The sequence below is a fragment of the Phragmites australis genome, chromosome 11 (genome assembly GCF_958298935.1).
Source record: "Phragmites australis chromosome 11, lpPhrAust1.1, whole genome shotgun sequence".
Taxonomy (NCBI): domain Eukaryota; kingdom Viridiplantae; phylum Streptophyta; class Magnoliopsida; order Poales; family Poaceae; genus Phragmites; species Phragmites australis.
In genome coordinates this window covers 20,233,925-20,251,475 of record NC_084931.1, presented here as the reverse complement: position 1 = coordinate 20,251,475, position 17,551 = coordinate 20,233,925, and the positions used below count along the sequence as shown (strand labels likewise).

Below are 17,551 nucleotides of genomic sequence, written 5' to 3'. Positions count from 1 at the left end.
TGCAGGGGGTACAACTTTACCCACACGACTTGAGGACTATTCGGCTTGTGCTACTCACGAAAGTACACACAAGGGGGTACTCGAGTCAACCTTTCTCATACTTGGAACCACCCACTTGCAATACCCCTATGGCACCGGGGTTACCGCGAGCGTGTCCTAGACACCTCCGGCTTCCCGCGACCTTGCTTCTCCTTTTCTTTTTCTCTTATGCGTCATAGAGCCGCAAGGCAAGTGTCAGCACGGTATATGATAATCGGCTTACCTTACCATTAGATCAGCATGTGGTGAGTACGGAAAGTGCTAGAGCCAACTATACCGATGGACGGTCTTAAACGATGCAAGCGGTCTATGGCACCCGGACTCCTCTCCCGAACTACCCAAAGGACTCCTCCTGGGCAGAAGATACCCCTAACACAGCCCACATCTCGTCTCAATCTCACACCTCAACCATCCATCTCAACCTCATCTTTGTATCTATGAATAGTGATTAAGCCCTAGGCTCGTGAACAACGGCAGCACCGTCGCTCGACTTCTACCGAGAACCTAAGCATTGCTAAGCATTTTGAATAATCCTTGAAGCTAGACACCAACTATATCATCAAGGCTACAAGGATTCATCAATAAGTCAAGGTAGAGAGGTTTAGTAGGAATTGGACACTCCCTTGTGTGGTATCCGGTGACTTGACAATGTTGGTAATATGAACCAACTTCCTTGATGAAACAATTCTTGATCTCCGGTGTCTTTATGACCCTTTTTACCGGGTTGGGGAAGCATCCAAGTCCTTTCTTGTTGTAGTACAAAACATTCTTCATGAGGATTTCTTTGTGCTTGTACTCCCCTTTAGTCAACCGGGCCACACAAGATTTGAGACTTGCAATCTCACTTTCAAACTCTTGCTCCCTTGCATGGTTAGTCTTAGATGATGATGTAATATCACATGATATATCAAGAAGATCATCACAAGAGGTAGATGCATTGACCTTAACTACATCATTATCAACCAATTCATCCAAGCTACGATCAATGGCATCATAGGCATACTCAAGTTCTTGGTGTTTGTATATTAGGCCATCATGCTCAAGTTTTAGCTTATAGTTACTTGCTTTGAGAGACTTGTTAGATTCAACTACTTCATCATATTTTTTAAGCAAATTATTGTGTTTAGTGAGCAACTCATCATGTTTAGAACTAAGCATGGAATTAGCATTTTCAAGCAACTTGATTTTAGCCTTTTGCCTTTTGATAATGGTAGCATAGTCATTCATTAGCTTAGATAGATCATTAGGAGAAAGACCATTATCATCACTACTATCATCTTCCTCACTACTCACCTTGTTGTTACCTTTTGCTATGAGGCACATAGGTGGTGGAGGTAGAGGTGGATCATCATTGACGATTGCAAGACCCGCGAAGTTGTTGTCATCATTATCACTTGAGTCATCACTTGAGCTCTCACCGGAGACCCATTCACCAACAATGTAGGCCTTACGTCCTCCACCTCTCTTGTTAAAGAGCTTCTTCTTCTTCTTGTCTTGATCCTTCTTCTTGTACTTGTCCTCATCCTCACTTGCATCAAGCTTCTTGGACTTGTTCTTGTTTCTCTTGTCAGGATGAGGGTAATCATATGATATGTGACCAAGATTACCACAATTGTAGCACTTCTTCTTGTCTCCACCACCGAACTTGTCAAATTTCTTCGGACGAAATTTGTTCTTCTTGGGATCATAGTTGTAGCCCTTCTTTTGAAACTTAGAGATCATCCTTGTGGTTCTTCTCATGAGAAGAGCAAGCTCGGTGTCGGAGTCATCATCATCATCTTCATCATTATCGTCATCTTCATCACTTTCACTTGATGATGATGGAAGCTTGATCTTCTTCTTGTTGTCGACCATCTTTGCTTTGAGAGCAAGGTTTTTCTTGGATGAAGACTCATGATCTCCAAACAAGAACATCTCATGCGCACATATCTTTCCAACGGCATCGATGATGGTCATGTCATTGATGTCCCTTTCATGAAGAAGAGAGATAACAATATTATATTGTGGCTTGGGAAGTACCATCAAGATCCTACGAATAACGTCTCCATCGGACAATTGAGTGAGTTCAAGAGAATTGATTTCTTCCACAAGCATGTTCATACGAGAATACATGTCATTGCATAATTCATTTGGAAGCATCTGGAATTGATTTAGAGCATTCATAAGTACATGATATCTTTCTTCACGAATTCTCCTAGATCCCTCATGAATTTCACAAAGAGCGACCCAAATGTAATGAGCAAATTCCTTACTTCTAACTCTAGAGAAAACTTCTTCACTAATTCCCTCAAATATAGCATTCTTAGCCTTAGCATTCCACCTAACTTCTTGTTCGGTAAAAGGTTGATCAAACCCAACAGAGGTTGCTTGCCAACACTCGGGGGAAATAGCCTCAAGATAGCTCGCCATGCGAACTTTCCAATAGGCAAAGTTCTTTCCCTCGAACCTTGGCACGCTACTTCCGCTCCCCGGAGTCATTTCTCTAGGATTTTAAGCCTATCAAGAGAACGAGGCTCTGATACCAATTGAAAGGATCGAATAGCCCAACAGGGGGGGGGGTGAATTGGGATATTAATTAAAATTTCTACCGCTTAAGCAAATAAAACTAAAAGGAAATGCGACTATGGGATTTAACAAGGACAATATAACTAACTAAGCAAAAATAACCAAGAGAGATAATCTTAAAGAAGAACTTGCAATAGTAACAAAGCTCAAAATAAGATGCGAGAAAGTAATTAGTTGGAGAAGACAAAACCGATTTTTTTCCGAGGTTTCGAGAAGTTGGCACTTCCCCCTAGTCCTCGTTGGAGCATCCACCAAGGATGTAGCTCCCCCTTGAGTCACCAAGGCTCAAGTGCTCTCTCTTGATTACCCCTTCTCCATCTCCGGATTGGTAGGTATCAAACCAAGTACATCTTCTTTTCCCGGGGCTCCCACAATTCCTCCAAGAGCTCACCGAGAAATCCTCCGATCATCAAGACCGTCTAGGTATTGCCAACCACTAAGAGTAACAAGCCTCAAGCTTCACTTGACAAAGACCAAGCCTAGACAACAGCTAGATGCACACTTGTTACTCTTCAAGCACTCAAGGAAGTCCTTAATCCTCAACTAAGAACTTGGAATTGACACAAGTGTTCTATCTCTTGCTTCTAAATGACACACCAAGTGTATGAGCTGCTACAATGTCGCAAGAGGTGGAGAGAGGTCCAAATGAGTGGGTATTTATAGGCTAAGGATCGAAAATTAGCCGTTGCCTAACAACCCAAAACTTTTTCTTAACGCCGGAAGGTCCAGTGTGAATAACACGCTTCACAACGGAATATCCGGTGCTAATACTTCTGACAAAATAGCCGTTAACTATTCCATTAGCCGTTAAACCTCCGGTGATTAATCCTGTCCTACAGCGGATCATCCGGCGCATTGAAATGGGCCAGATGATAGTTTACAACCTCTCTGTATAAATTCATCCGGTGATCATATTTTGCTACGCCGGACTATCCGGTGTGTAGAATTAGTTCTGGACTTCATTGCTTTCTATTTATCCGGTGATTTCACCTATCGAACGCCGGACTATCCGGCGTGCTCTTCAACAATTTTTCAAGTCAGAACTCTTAGGAATTTACTCCGGCGAACTCACTCTGATACAGAGGATCATCCGGTGAACTGAAATTTTGCTGATTTTATCTATTTCAAAACAATTTTGAGTTCTACCTTCGAGATTAGGAACCAATGATTTTTTGAGGTTAGCCTAGTAATGGAAAGTCACAAGTGTGCATCGACTATGTCTAGACTCTCCTAAGTCAAGCTACAACTCTTAACCCCTCTTTATAGTACGGTCAAAAGACTAAGTAGAAAAAGAACCTATACTACTCTAAGTGTCCTTCATCTCCTTGTGACACTTAGATCTAGAAGATCCTTATCCTTCAAGTTCCGGTCCTTTGATCAACATATAAGTCTTTTAACGGGCAAGAGTGTAAAGGCATCATTGACAATTAAGTTTTTCTTTATCCTTTATGCTGCTTAAAGGCTGAAATGTTAGTCACAATGATATGATTGTCATTAATCACCGAAACTCTTACCTTTTTCTTAGGGGCCTAGATGCTACAGCGGGCCCGGCGGGTTTTGACTCGGGTCAAAATTGACGGGGTCGGGGCAGCACAGTGTCGGTGGCACGGCGAACTCGTCGCCGGCGAATGGCAGCACGACGCAATCAGCGGAGGGCACCGGCGGCACCAGCATGACACGGGGGACTCGGTTGAGGGTTGTGTGGTCGCCGGCGACGACCGGAGGGCGACCATCGACGACAAACGGCGGCAATCATTGGCGGCGGCTCGGTCAAGCATCTACGCAAGCACGTGGACTCAACTGTGTGCTCATCAGCCGCTGGGCCCGACCGGAGCACGGCCGGCGACGTGCGGCCATGGGTGATGGCGCTTGGCTCTCGCGAAGAGCCACGCCGGCGTCGTGCCCAAAGGAAACGGACTCACGCAAAAGGAAGAGGTGAGCAAGGAGAGGCTCACCACATGATCGGTCAAGTAGAGAAGTTTCAAACCGAAGGTTTCGACTGTGAGGGGCGGAGCCACTTGGCCGGTGCCGAGGAAGACGATGCCCGCGCGGTGAATCGGGCCGAGGAAAGGTGGAATCCGCGTGAGAGGCGGTCAGTGATGCTCCCTGGGTTCTCTCTCTTGCTTCTTGCAGCTCGAGCTCGACGGATTCATGCTCGGGTGCAGCGGATTTGGGCGGCGGCGTTGCGGTGCGCTCTGCTCTGCTGCTCTGTGCTGGGCGGCTGAGTGAGAGAGAGAGGAGAGCAGAGAGAGCGAGGGGGGAGAAGATAAGGGCGATGCCCAGTACCTCAGGAAGGAGCACGATGCCGTGCTCGACTCGACCAACGACGTGGCTGGCCTCCAAAGTCAAGGAAAACGGCGGCCAGAGGCAGAGAGCGCAGAGAGAGCGGGAGAGATGGGTGAAGAACAGTAGCCGACCAATAAAATATCCATCCCACTTCTTCTATTCAAAAGAATACCTTCCCATGGTCCAAAAATTATGGGACAAATTTTGTGTGAAACTACAATTCATGTGCAACCCATTTTAACTAGTTTGACCCATAATGCCTGAGCCAATTTCAAACTAAAATTCCCCAAACATGAACCTTTTCTAACATGTGGTAATTTTTATGCCTTCAATACCATCCCCAAAAATTTGGGAAAATTCATTTATATTCTTTATATTGGATGGACTAATTTCTAAAATTGTTTCCAACCCTATGTTGTATAGCAACATTGTGAGTTGCTTAATAATGCACCAAAAACATCGATTTTCACAATTTATGTTTAATTGAAAATGCATGTTCATAATTCACTAAAACAATTAAGCATGATGCCAATGATGTTTATGATGCTTAATGACATACTTAAGCCGTCTGGGCTATTACAAATGCCTCCTTCGGTGTTGTTGACCTCGGGCGACCATCATATGGTCGCCTTGCTCGATTCAGGTACAACCTGAATGGATAAGATCTTGGACTACCATCAGAATCGAGTAGTCCCTAACGATGACGCGTCAGCAGAAAAGGTCTCGCGGCAAGCCCGCAGATACTCCCTGGTAGAGGGACACCTCTACCGCCGAGGGAGCAATGACCTTTTACTAAAATGCATCACTCGGGAAGAGGGGAACATAGTGCTCTTTGATATCCATGGAGGCGTATGTGGTAGCCACACTTCATACCACACCCTGGTCGGAAAAGTATACCGGCAAGGATTCTATTAGTCCCCTGCCCTCTAGGATGCCTGCGAGCTAGTGAAACGGTACGAGCCGTGTCAATACTACGGCCGAAATACCAACCTACTAGCCCAGGCACTGCAAACTATACCACTCTCTTGGTCTTTTGCTATCTAAGGGCTCGATATCGTGGGACCATTCCCTAAAGCCCCAGGCGGTTTTGAGTTCTTGCTTGTGACAATCGATAAATTCACTAAGTGGATCGAGGCCAAGCCCGTTAGGAAGATCACCACTACATCCACGATTAAGTTCAAACGAGGGATGGTAATGTGGTTTGGCAGTCCAAACCGCATACTCATGGACAACGGAACTTAGTTCACAAGTCGTGCTTTTCAAGACTATTACGAAGAGATCGGGACCAAGGTTTGCTATGCGTCTGTGGCTCACTCCCAAAGCAACAGACATGTCGAAAGGGCAAATGGAATGATACTGCAAGGGATCAAAACTTGGGTCTTTGACCAGCTTAAAAGCTATTAGAGACGCTGGGTGGATGAACTTCCCACAGTACTCTGGTCATTGTGAATGACCCCTAGCTGGGTCACAGCCAAAAACCCTTTCTTCCTGGTTTTTGGTGTCGAAGCAATGCTCCCTTCTGAAATCACCCTTTAGTCGCCCCGAGTCAATAATTACTCGGATAACGACCAGGTGGCACAACGGGAGGATGACATAAACCTGATCGAAGAGTTCCACGATCGCACTCTAATTCGAGCCGACCATTATCAGCAGAGCCTCAGACGCTACCATGACCGAAAGGTGCGGAAGCGAGCACTAGTCGTAGGCGACCTCGTCTTTAGGCAAATCTAGAATAAGGCCAGTTGGAATAAACTCTCCCCTAAATGGGAGAGACCCTACAAAGTGGTTGTCATCACCTGACCTAGCGCGATCAAGCTAGCCATGGAGGGTCTCAGCTGTGAATTACACAACTCTTGGAACATCGCCTTATTGCGCAGGTTCTATATGTAGGGTCACTCAAAGATGGGCTTATCTTTCTATTTTGTAGGACCTTTTGGACGAGCGTGGAATATAGCTTGTAAGTTCTTAAATTAAAAAAAAATAGACTCTCTGTTTTGCAGGACTTCACAACGAGACCATGGGCTCTCAACAGATTGATTCTCCGACCACAGCACGCGACCACACTCAAGGACCACTATGAAACTTAGTGACCAAGATGCCAAACGATCAGGAGGCCGGAGACAACGACCACCAAGCCACAAGTCCTCACTAGTGCCTAGCGCTACTCGCCCCCGACGGACTGGACAAGTTGTGTCTTGTTCCACGCACAAAGAACCTGACTAGTGTGCGGATAGAACAAGAATAGACGTTCAACCCTCATGTTTTTTTCATTCATGGAAAGGTTAGGTTACATTCCGACTAGTTGTATCCAATTGGACTAATTACCCTATTACATGCCTGCCATAGCCCTGGCTGAAGCGGCTAGTGCAAAGTTGACAGAAAGGGTCCGTCGAACTCTCGCCTCTATTTGCCCCTGAATGAGTCAAAGAACCTCATGTACTTCTCCTTGGAATAGCAGCTCACCACTCCGGGGATCGGATGATGATCGACATAAGGTCCAGGGAAGGTGACTGACGCAAAGACCCTGCTGGGGCTATTGACCGCCACCGGTGCACCCTACAGACTTTCCTTCCGCTTCATCTCTGACTCTTCCTCTTCATTGATCTCCTTCTCTAGAAGGTCCCAATAAACCCCCTCTTCATCATCGGAGATATCGATGACCTCAGCTGAGAGATCCGCCCGGGCAGGAGATCGAGACGGACCGGAAGGGGGCGGCCTTCTTTGGAAGGGCGTGAGATCGATGGTCGCTGACTTCAACCTCGCAAGCATACCCACAACAACCGCTGCCTCCGGAAGCAACACGACGAGCAGATCTGGAACCGAAGCCGACTCTGCCCCCACCGAGCCATCCGAGGTCATCGACCTCTCTGGGGATGAGGGAGGGGAATATGTCATGGCCTCAGGGCCTGCAGACACTACGGAGCAAAATGCAAGACGTGATGGAGGCAAATGGACTCTAGGCACTAAAAGCTTGAGGGTGAGAAGGAAGGCAAGGGGGTGGTTCGAAAGGCCATCAAACACTCCTCTTTCTTAAAAAACCACAGCGACAACCCAACCTATGCGGCCTTCAAACTACTTGAAATCCGAGGGGGCATACAGAAGGAACCAAGAGTCCTTCAGGTCTAGCGGCAGTCAATATCACTCTCGCTCGTACTCTCTTTTTTTCCCTCTTGGGACATTTAAGCCTCCCCATGTGACGCGGAGTTCAGAGTTGCACTCTGAGGACTGACGACGTCAATGACAGCTCCCTAGGCAGACTACGTCTACTCGGAGCCCAAGTGGCGTGACCAAGCTAGGCCATGATCACGAGGAAGCTCGGGGGGCTATTGTAGATATATTGAGTAAAGGGGTACCCTAGCAAACGGGCCTATGAGGGATATACCGGCCAAATATGTATATTTCCTAAAACTGGCCGGTCGCGTGACTAGGGTATGGTTCCCACGACCAGTACAAGGCATATGCGACCAGTCTCCTTGCACCATCACATAAACCTATGATCAACCTCACTGGTCGCAGGGCTAGATTTGACACAACCTGACTAATCATATTTATTGACATCAACTCAAGTATTTTCCTTCAGGCGCCAACTCCAGTGGACGAAGTCATGGACAGCATAGAGGGGTCTTGTCCCATCTCATAGCATTAAATGCTATGGAGTAGGACTGTTGTAGGTCGACGCGGCACCGCACGACAGGAGGGACGTTGTCAGCAGGCCGATCAAGCAAGTGGTCGGGGACGGTGCTCCGTAATGATGACTTGGGTTAGATATTAGGATGAGCAGGGTCTTCTGTTTGAACCCACATGTAAGTTCTCCTCTTCCTTACTATATAAAGGGATGAGAACCCCGTTTGTAAGAAAAGGGAGATCAAGTCTAGCAGCCAGCTAGAACTAACTATGTAACTAATTGAGATCCTCCATAACACAACACATAGGACGTATGGCTATTATCCTCTGGAAGGCCTGAACCTGTATAACTCCCTGTGTCCCTGAGTCCATTCTACACGCACACATCAATTCTTGAACGTCATTCATGCACCCACTATCCAACATATCATGAAATCATTGTCAGGGACTAACCATCGATAAGTTAGTGTTCAAAAAGAAACTTAGGCCTAATAGTACTGTCAAAAAGTATAAGGCTTGGCTTGTGGCCAAATGTTATATCTAAAAGAAAGGCAGAAATTTCTTTGATACTTATTAACATGTCGCTAGACTGATCACGATAAGAATTCTACTTTCCTTAACTGCCTCATATGATCGTCTCGTTCATCATATGTACATTAAGATAATTTTCCTTAATGGAGAGTTGGATGAGAAAATTTATAGACTAGCCTGATTGATTTGTAATAGAATGTCATGAGGACAAGATATGTAAGCTATTAAAATCTTTGTATAGTCTTAAACAATCTTTTAAGAAATGGTATGAGAAGTTCGATACAACTTTAACATCTACGAGAGAGAGGAAGAAGAAAGATAAGCGCCTGCGAGAGAGAGGAAGAAGAAAGATAAGCGCCATCAATCACTACCTAGATGGTTCATCGACTGAAAAAAAACACTAAAAAAACATGCACCTCAAAAGTAGCATAGTTCAATTAGTTATGGTCTTTATGGTGAAACTGCCCACCCGGGTTTGAGTTTTAAACTCAATACGGATGCTCGTATTTTCTTAGGATTAAATCCCAAGAGGAATTGTACATGCACACATGGGTGTGTTAGTGGTCACGCGTGCCCACGCTATATGAAGATATGCCTCTAATATTATTTAAGTGTGTTCTAGGACGCACTCACATAGGTGTGCGTGAGTATGAGTGTGGTGTGCATGTGTACATCCTTGTACTTAAAAAAGTTCAAGGCCTTAAGTCACCCCTCCCGCTTTATGTCGCCAGGAGCATACTAAGGGTGACAACATGTTAGGTTAGGGCCGGGTGGAGCGAGAACACACCCAACCTGAAACATCAAACCTGACCTGGCTCTGAAATTCATATTGAGTGCAAAACCACCATTAGCCCTGGTCCCGACCCTGGTGGGGACCCGAGATCCGACGGGAACCCAAAATCTGATATGTATGCAATTCCACGTTTCTCATCAAAACATGAGCCGTTGGATCTCTCCATGAAAGAATATTGGCCACCACGTATCCTCATGCAATTTTGCAATCGGATTCTCCCACCACATATCTCTTAACCCCCCTTTTCGGTCTCACTCGATCCTTCTCAATCCCTTCCCTCATTCACCTAGTGTAAGTTGTCATCTTCCCCGCTGGTGTTCACGCCCTCCACCTCCCCCACTGGTGGCATCACCCTTCGTGTGTGACCCCCGCCTCCACATATCCAGTGCCACCAGGTCCACCCCCTCACTTCCATGTCATCGCCAGCGTCTCTTCCACTTGTCTTGTCTCACATCTCGTCGCGATAGACCACCCCTCCGCAACATGTTGTTGTCTCCTATACCCAGTGCCATCACTGTGGGAGGAGCAACTAGGGGCCTGGCTGTGCTTGGCCCTAGAAGGAGCAGCGGGTGATGTGCAACCATTGAAGGGGCGTAATGCATGGGCGATCCTGGTTATAGGAAGAATGATGGAGATCAGCGGGAAGACTGAACAAGTATACCAGCAGGGTGCAAAGTGGGACTGATCCGACATCCCCACCTCGTTTGACCTCATAGAGGTGCTAGACCATAGGTTCGATGGGCGCATGCTTTGTCCTGTCTAGCCTCCATCAGCTACCGGTCGTGTCGGACTTCATCGTGGGTCTAAAGGCGGCTGGGGTTGGTGGCCATGTGCGTGCTAATGGGCACGACGTGCTTGACCGGCCCGGGATGCATGGAGACCCGTGGGCACTTAAGCTGTACTCAGGGCCATGGGGCATCCACGGATGCAGAATCTGCCTTGGCCCAGACCCAACTCAAATCAGGGTCTGATCCAATAGTCCCAAAGAACGGTTTCTATACCCGTCCTCACCCTTACCGGGTCTAAAACTCGCAGGCCCCTACCCGGCCCGCTGCCATCAGAGCGTACCCACCTAAACGCACGTCCCATTACTTTCCGGCGGCCGAACCGAAACCGTTGGAGGCGGAGTGGCGTCGCCGTCCCCGTCCCCGTCCCCGTGCGTCGCCTTCGTTTTCGCTTCCACCAACTGCGAGCGAGCCGTCCACCACCGACTGTTCCGGGAAGCGGGAGGCGGCGGCGATGGGCAGCGAGGACGACCTCGTCGAGATCCACCCCCGCGAGCTCCGCTTTCTCTGTACGTGCCGCCCCTCGCTCCCCCCCCCCCCATCCTCCCTCTCTAACCCAACGGCTCTAGTTGCCGTGATCCATCCGCAATAGGATGGGTTGCTCGGCCAGATGAATCTCCGATTGCTTGCTGATTAGTTGGTGATGTGTAGTTCGGTTGATCCCTTCGTGTTCTCCCGCTTGGGTCGAATTGGGGTTCTGACGGGTGGGTAACGCGGGTTTAACCATGCTTCCATTGCGATTTACCGCCTAAAATGTACGAAAATTGTTCTACAATGTCATGCGATCTGGTCATTGCCCTGCGTGTTCCTTTTTTTTTAATTTGAAATTTCGCTTTGCGTTTGTACCGTTGTAATCTAATTTTTGGTGCGGGTTAGCGATTTTTTCGGGGTTCAGATGGTACTTTCGGAATACAACAGTCTAGGGAGAATACTAGATTATTAAGTTCTTCTCCCCACTTACTGCAACAGAAAACAGCAATAACATTCAGTTATGTAAGGTTTATACAAACAAATTTTAGGGACTTACCGTGGAACTAGCATTCTGTAACATAAATTGTACTCGCATCCGAATCCGTTTAGGTTGTTGTCCCCTTCATGATTGGTATTTTTAATGGATGGTCGAGTGCATTCTGGTGGTGCTAGTGCTAGTAGGTGGTTGTCATTTGTGAAGTTGTAGTTCCTGTGCTGCGAGTAGTTCTGATGTGCGGTGAGTGGCCACGTGATATCTGCTTGATACATATGTAAATTTAGTTCTTGATGCCTTGCTTGTTTTCTCACTACTCACCACTGTGATAAAACAAGGAGTAGATGAACATAGTGTGCTCTGTGCTGTACATATTCTGATTGTATGCATTAGAATTTAGACTGCAGAGAGGTGGTGAAACATGACATGCTGTTTTATGTGATGCAAAAGGTTAGGACAAAGTGAGCAACCCCACTTGCTGGCTGTGCCCAATTAGATTACTTGGGGTTTATCAGATTTATCCAAATCGATCTGTTTAATTTATTATTCAAGGGCATAGGTTGGAAACGAACTGTGTATTTGCTTTTGATGTCCTGTGCCACTAAGATGGTTAGGACTTAGAGTGGTCTGTCTATACGAATTTGGTTGAAGTAAACTCAAACAAAGGAACACAGTGAAGTAGAAACAAGTGAAGAAGGCTCAACAGGACAAATGAGGTTACGCATAACCTAGGATGCAGAAATAGAATAGATGGAATTTTCGTTCAAACTTGCGAGAATACAAGATAGCTATTTTGGCAACATACAGGTGTTGAAAAGGTAATGGACTGGCAACGAAATGTTACTGGACCACTGGAGTGTATCCTTGGTGACAGAGTGTAATATGTCTGGCTAAGCTTTGAAAATAGATCTCCTCAAGAACAGGTTTGAGAAATAGGAAGATCCACTGATTTTTTTGGTAATGTGAACCAATGTATTTTATCAGGCTTGTTGAGAACTAGAACGAATTTGATTGTCTGTGCCATGCTATACAGCATTTTGTTTGCTAGTTTTTTTTTTGTTTAATTTTGTTTTGCAATATTAGAAAATTTGATGTACTCCCTCCTTCTTTCTTTCAGAGAGATAAATAAGCACACCATGCATAAGGTTTATATATACAAATTTTAGCAACTTTCTGAGGGTGTTAACGTTTCTAGTATGGATTCATATTGCCTTTGAAGAATCACAGGAGGATGAATGCTTTGTGTTGGTGGAAGACTGGTAGTGCTGGTGAGGTAGTCAAGCAATGTACTGTTGTAGCAAGAACTCTAGTTGACTGCTGTATTCAGTCACACTGCATTTAGTTACGTGCTAAGGACTGGTGTCAATATGGGACCCGTCTAGTTTATTTCTGTATTTGTACCATACGGGTGTATTGTTGACCGTGTCTAAACATGCAAGATGTTCTGTGCAAATGACCTATATATTCATGAGAAGGAAGTGATTGCGCTTTTGTTGAATGGGTGTAAACTGCATGTCATTCATATTTGCATAGAAAACTCGGGTCTATCATATTATCCAAAATTATCTGTTGTGTTTATGATTCTAGGGTGAGGGCTGGAACCTTAGTGTTTCCATTTGGATTTACTCTCTCACTTTTCAGTATTCACTAGGGTGGTTAGCAGCTTAAGGCTGATAGTAGTCTTGTACATGTATACAGCTGCGATGAGCTCAACTAGAAAAAAGGAGAAGCCTCATATGTAGAAACTTGTGGAAGCTCAACTGGGAAAATCCGAAAATGGTGTTTGGTACAGCCTGAGATTTAGAAATATAATAAATGGGATCACTGTCACATGCTAAATACCTACTAAGGCAATGTACTGGCGATTAGAGAAATTGGAATGGCTATGAAAGAGGAATTGGGTTTGTACTGTTCATGTTTTCCTCGTGGGTACTGGTACCTACAGTGCTGTCAGTTACCATTCAATGTTTTGGGCATTTGTTTTATTCAGGTAGTATTTGTTTCTTGTATGTTGTTTAGAAGTTGTAATCCTGGTTGCTTCTGTTGTTTTGTAGTCTCAAGCAATTCGTAAGCATCAAGACTTTGTAAATTGCCCTTGGTTTATCCTTGAGAAACGTTACGATTTACAGTTACCAGCTTTATGGAGTGGTTCATTTACACAGAAGAGTATCACCAGTCTGCAAACAGATTTGAAGAAAGCCAAAATCTGTATTTCTTTATTGGTATATTGAACGCTGTTGCATTAGCAATTCTCACTGCTTATAGGATTTAGTTTTCTATAGCTGTGCTTCTGTGACTGTGTTGGCATTTTATTCTTCAGAGGTTAGTGAATGTGTACTAGAATTTCATATAGTCTTAGATCATACTTTCAAATTGTCATGTAGTCCGGTGAATTACTTTTATACCATCTCCGAATATATATCTGACTCTCTTGTTATCAGTTGAGGTGAAGAAGCAGAGTTCATGCTCTGTCCATCTAGCGAACAGATCAGATCAGTATGTTGCATTTAAGGTTGGTCATGCAATTTTATTTTCTAATTCATGTTTTTGTGTTGTAAGCGCAAGCTTTTTCATACTGGTGTCTGGTAATGCTTGATTCCAAAGCTCCCTATGTGTGGTCAGCCCTTCACACCTAGGTTTTTTTTTTTTTGGAAAATTGTGGACCAACGATTTCATACATTTGCACTTATCATTTTTTTTTTTGTTTACATGGCTTGGTTTGTGAAAATGGAACTATTCATATTTATCATCGATTGAGCATTTAGTACAAATTCTAATCTTGCTACCGAAATTTTGCCAGATCAAAACAACTTCTCCAAAAAGATACTGTGTTCGGCCAAATGTAGGAGTTATTCTTCCAAGGGCATCCTGTCATTTCGTAGGTAAATGTTGTCTTCTACTGGCTGACAGTGAAAATGGCGTTTTGGCATATTCAGAAGTGACTGCAGTAGACTGTCATGCAAGCTAGATGTTCTCTTTTCCTAATAGATATAGGTGGATTCTTCTTAAGAAATCAACTCATATGCTAATTTTCCAGTTATGCAAAGTTAGCATTTATAGCTTGCCGAGACAAAGTCCATTGCTTGACTCTTATGATGTAATCGTGATAAGCTGATTTCTACTTTAGCACCTGTCATTTCATTAAAACAACATGACATGCTTTGCTTTTGATGAAGAGAAAAAGGCTTTATGCATTTTTTGTTCCTTTTTTCCAGTTTATTTAGTTTTCTTGGATGTGATTTTTGTTGACTTTTTATTTTGTATTTTGTTTAACTTTTGTTTCATTAAATGTAGTTACTATGCAAGCGCAAAAGAATGCTCCACCAGATCTGCAAATAAAAGACAAGTTCCTTGTGCAGACAACAGTTGTTCCTTTTGGTACAGCTGATGAAGACATTGTTCGTGCTTTTGTAAGTATGCAACAATTTATGCTTTTGGCTTATGTGATGTTGCTTTGCATCTTTTATGCTAATTTTCTAATTTGGCTGAATCTCCTTTGTAGTTTTCCAAAGAAACTGGCCGGTATATCGAGGAGAATAAGCTGAGAGTTGTCCTTGTCAGCACGACTCAGCCTCAAGAGCCTCAAGAAGAGCAACTCATCACTGGAGTTGCCCATGCCAAGTCAACAGTTGAGGTTCCTGTGGCAGAAAAGATACTGGATAATATGAATGAAGTACCTAATGTGGTGAATGAAGTTCATCAGCCCCTGAAGGCAAGCTACCCCCATTTAAGAGAAACTCCTGCCATTTTGAGTGACATTCCCTCCCCTGTGAAAGAAAGGCCTACTGTTCTGCGAGATTTTCTAGTCCCATCAAAAGAATCTCCATTTACTTTGACAGAATCTGCTCCCAGTTTGAAAGAAACCTCTGCTGTCTCTGTTGGATCTCTTTACTCTTCAACAGAAACAAGTGCAACCTTAAACGAATCTCCACCACTGAAAGATACTCCTGCTCCAAGAGAATTTGCAATTTTAAGTGATAAAGGGCCTGCCAATGCTGAGAATCTTCATCTATCTCATGTAGGTTCCTTTTCAAGTATTGTGTATGTTCTGCTAACTCTTTTTAGCTTATTCTTGAACCAAATCTGCCGTTTAAACCGTTTATTTGATACTCTTGAGTTCATTTAGCTATGTGCATGACAAGTATTCCCAACAAATTGCATTACATTATTTTATCTTGGTGATGAATATTAAATACAGTCACTTGGTTATTAATCGACAATGATGTGTTTACTTTGCATTCTGCTGTTTAACTATGTTTGTTACTCTTTAGCAGATAACCGAAGATGTTCAGAATTTACAGTCGAAGCTTAATAATCTTGAAGCAAAACTAGAGGAGGTAAGAAGTATTTAGTGCTAACATTTTGAGTTGAGTTTAGGGATTACTGAATCTCTTCTGAGGGCACTTCCTGAACTGCTACGTTGTCGGATCGTCTTTTTCTGTAGGCTGAAACATTGATTGTAAAATTGAGGGAAGAGACCAGAACTACCATCCAAGAGCGGGACAAACTAAGGAAAGAGATGGTAAAATTTTAACTGCACGTTCATACACACCATTTTCGCAGAAACTTTCTTCTGTTGTGATAACTGAAGCTTGAAAGAACAACTCTAAGTTCCTGTATATGCACTTTTGACTTTGGCAAGGGGCTGCCATATTTTGCTTTCATCTGTCAATTAAGCCAAATGATGGACACATGGCGCAAAATTTGTCAAATACATCTAGGTCATTAGTGGTGGTGCATGGTCTTCCAGTTTGCATAGCCAAACAGTCCATATCACTGTGTTGACCCATTCTATTCCTATCCAAAGGAAAGCACCTCTTATTCAAACTTCATAACAATAACCAAAACCTGCAGTTCTGTTACTGACATCTAATAAATTGGCACTGTGATCAGAATTCACAAGCCCAAATAAATGGCTACTATCGACAAGTTGGAATCATGTTTTATATTGAATGGTGACTGCTAGCATCTGAGTCAAATTAAAGTCTGTAAACTGCAGAGTTGATTGATACCCAAATGTTATTTTATAGTTCGTGCTCATAGCTTTCAAATTTCTAATTTAGGCAACTTTTGAAGACTTGTTGCCAAGTTGTCTATGTCGTACTTTGCATGTTAGTTATGTATGTTTCTGAAGTACCAGCGGAGGCAGAACATACTTTTTTGCTTTTTTTAGGGCAGAACATACTTCACGACCATGAGCTTGTATATATCCATATACAGATTGTGTTTGCTGTCCTTTACAATCCGTAGTTGCTTCCCTTACAATTGTTTAACACTGGACATATTCACAAGTTTACCCTTCAACCGTTTGTTTCTGACAGTATGCATCTCTTGAATAGGTATTCTTCAAAAGGGCTGGCACTGCACGGAGTCAGGCCGGTTTTCCGCTGCTGTTTGTCGTCTACATGGCTGTTGTTGGCATGTCACTCGGTTACATATTGCACCTATGAAATTGGCGTATTGGAGATGAAGCACCTGGGCGTAGCTGAGCTTCCTGGAAACTCTGGAGTCTGAGAGGTAGGTAAGCTTGCGGTACTTAATCAGAGAGGAATTACTGCCGTGTGATGATCGTCACATCATCGGTCCATAGGTACATACACAGCTGAGGTTGCTTTAATAACTGGAATGTATAGAACAGTTTAATTTCACATTGTATAGAACTATTATAGAAGAAAAATTTGTGGAACTAATCAACTAAGACATTTAAGAGGAGACTGACGATTGGTTGCTATGAATACAACTTTGTGATTTCCCTCAAAATGAAAAAAAATACAACTTTGTTATGATTGTACTGTATACTAAATAATATCGTTTTCTAAATATGCATCTCCAAGACTCCAATAATTGGATGGCCTCCTGCTGGCCAGTGAAGTTCGCAGAGGACGAATGAGCCTCACCGAACGACGAGTCGGTGGCGACTAAGGGTGTGTTTGGATGACTAAGGGTGTGTTTGGATGGATGGAT

The 17,551-nt window shown here is 44.1% G+C and overlaps 1 protein-coding gene across 3 annotated transcripts; it reads left to right on the top strand.

The window, feature by feature from the left end:
• The first annotated feature begins 10,907 nt into the window (after nt 1-10,907).
• Nucleotides 10,908-17,306, top strand: LOC133885731 (vesicle-associated protein 1-1-like). Of its 3 annotated transcripts, none has more exons than XM_062325471.1 (8): nt 10,908-11,132; nt 14,029-14,099; nt 14,388-14,469; nt 14,882-14,997; nt 15,090-15,605; nt 15,859-15,924; nt 16,032-16,109; nt 16,927-17,306. In XM_062325471.1, exons 1-8 carry the CDS (start codon nt 11,078-11,080, stop codon nt 17,035-17,037), a joined length of 1,095 nt encoding a protein of 364 aa, XP_062181455.1. In that variant the 5' UTR covers nt 10,908-11,077; the 3' UTR covers nt 17,038-17,306. The 3 variants fall into 3 exon arrangements, with proteins under 3 accessions (XP_062181455.1, XP_062181456.1, XP_062181457.1); XM_062325472.1 differs by having other exon boundaries at nt 10,910-11,132; nt 15,862-15,924; XM_062325473.1 differs by lacking the exon at nt 14,388-14,469 and having other exon boundaries at nt 11,064-11,132.
• The last annotated feature ends 245 nt before the right edge of the window (nt 17,307-17,551 follow it).

Bases quoted from the DNA above. Each gene is read 5' to 3' on its own strand.
- LOC133885731 (XM_062325471.1), top strand. From the start codon at position 11,078: ATGGGCAGCGAGGACGACCTCGTCGAGATCCACCCCCGCGAGCTCCGC. The intron at 11,133-14,028 runs GTACGTGCCGCC...TCTTGTTATCAG, and splicing joins CCGCGAGCTCCGCTTTCTCT to TTGAGGTGAAGAAGCAGAGT. The intron at 14,100-14,387 runs GTTGGTCATGCA...AAATTTTGCCAG, and splicing joins ATCAGTATGTTGCATTTAAG to ATCAAAACAACTTCTCCAAA.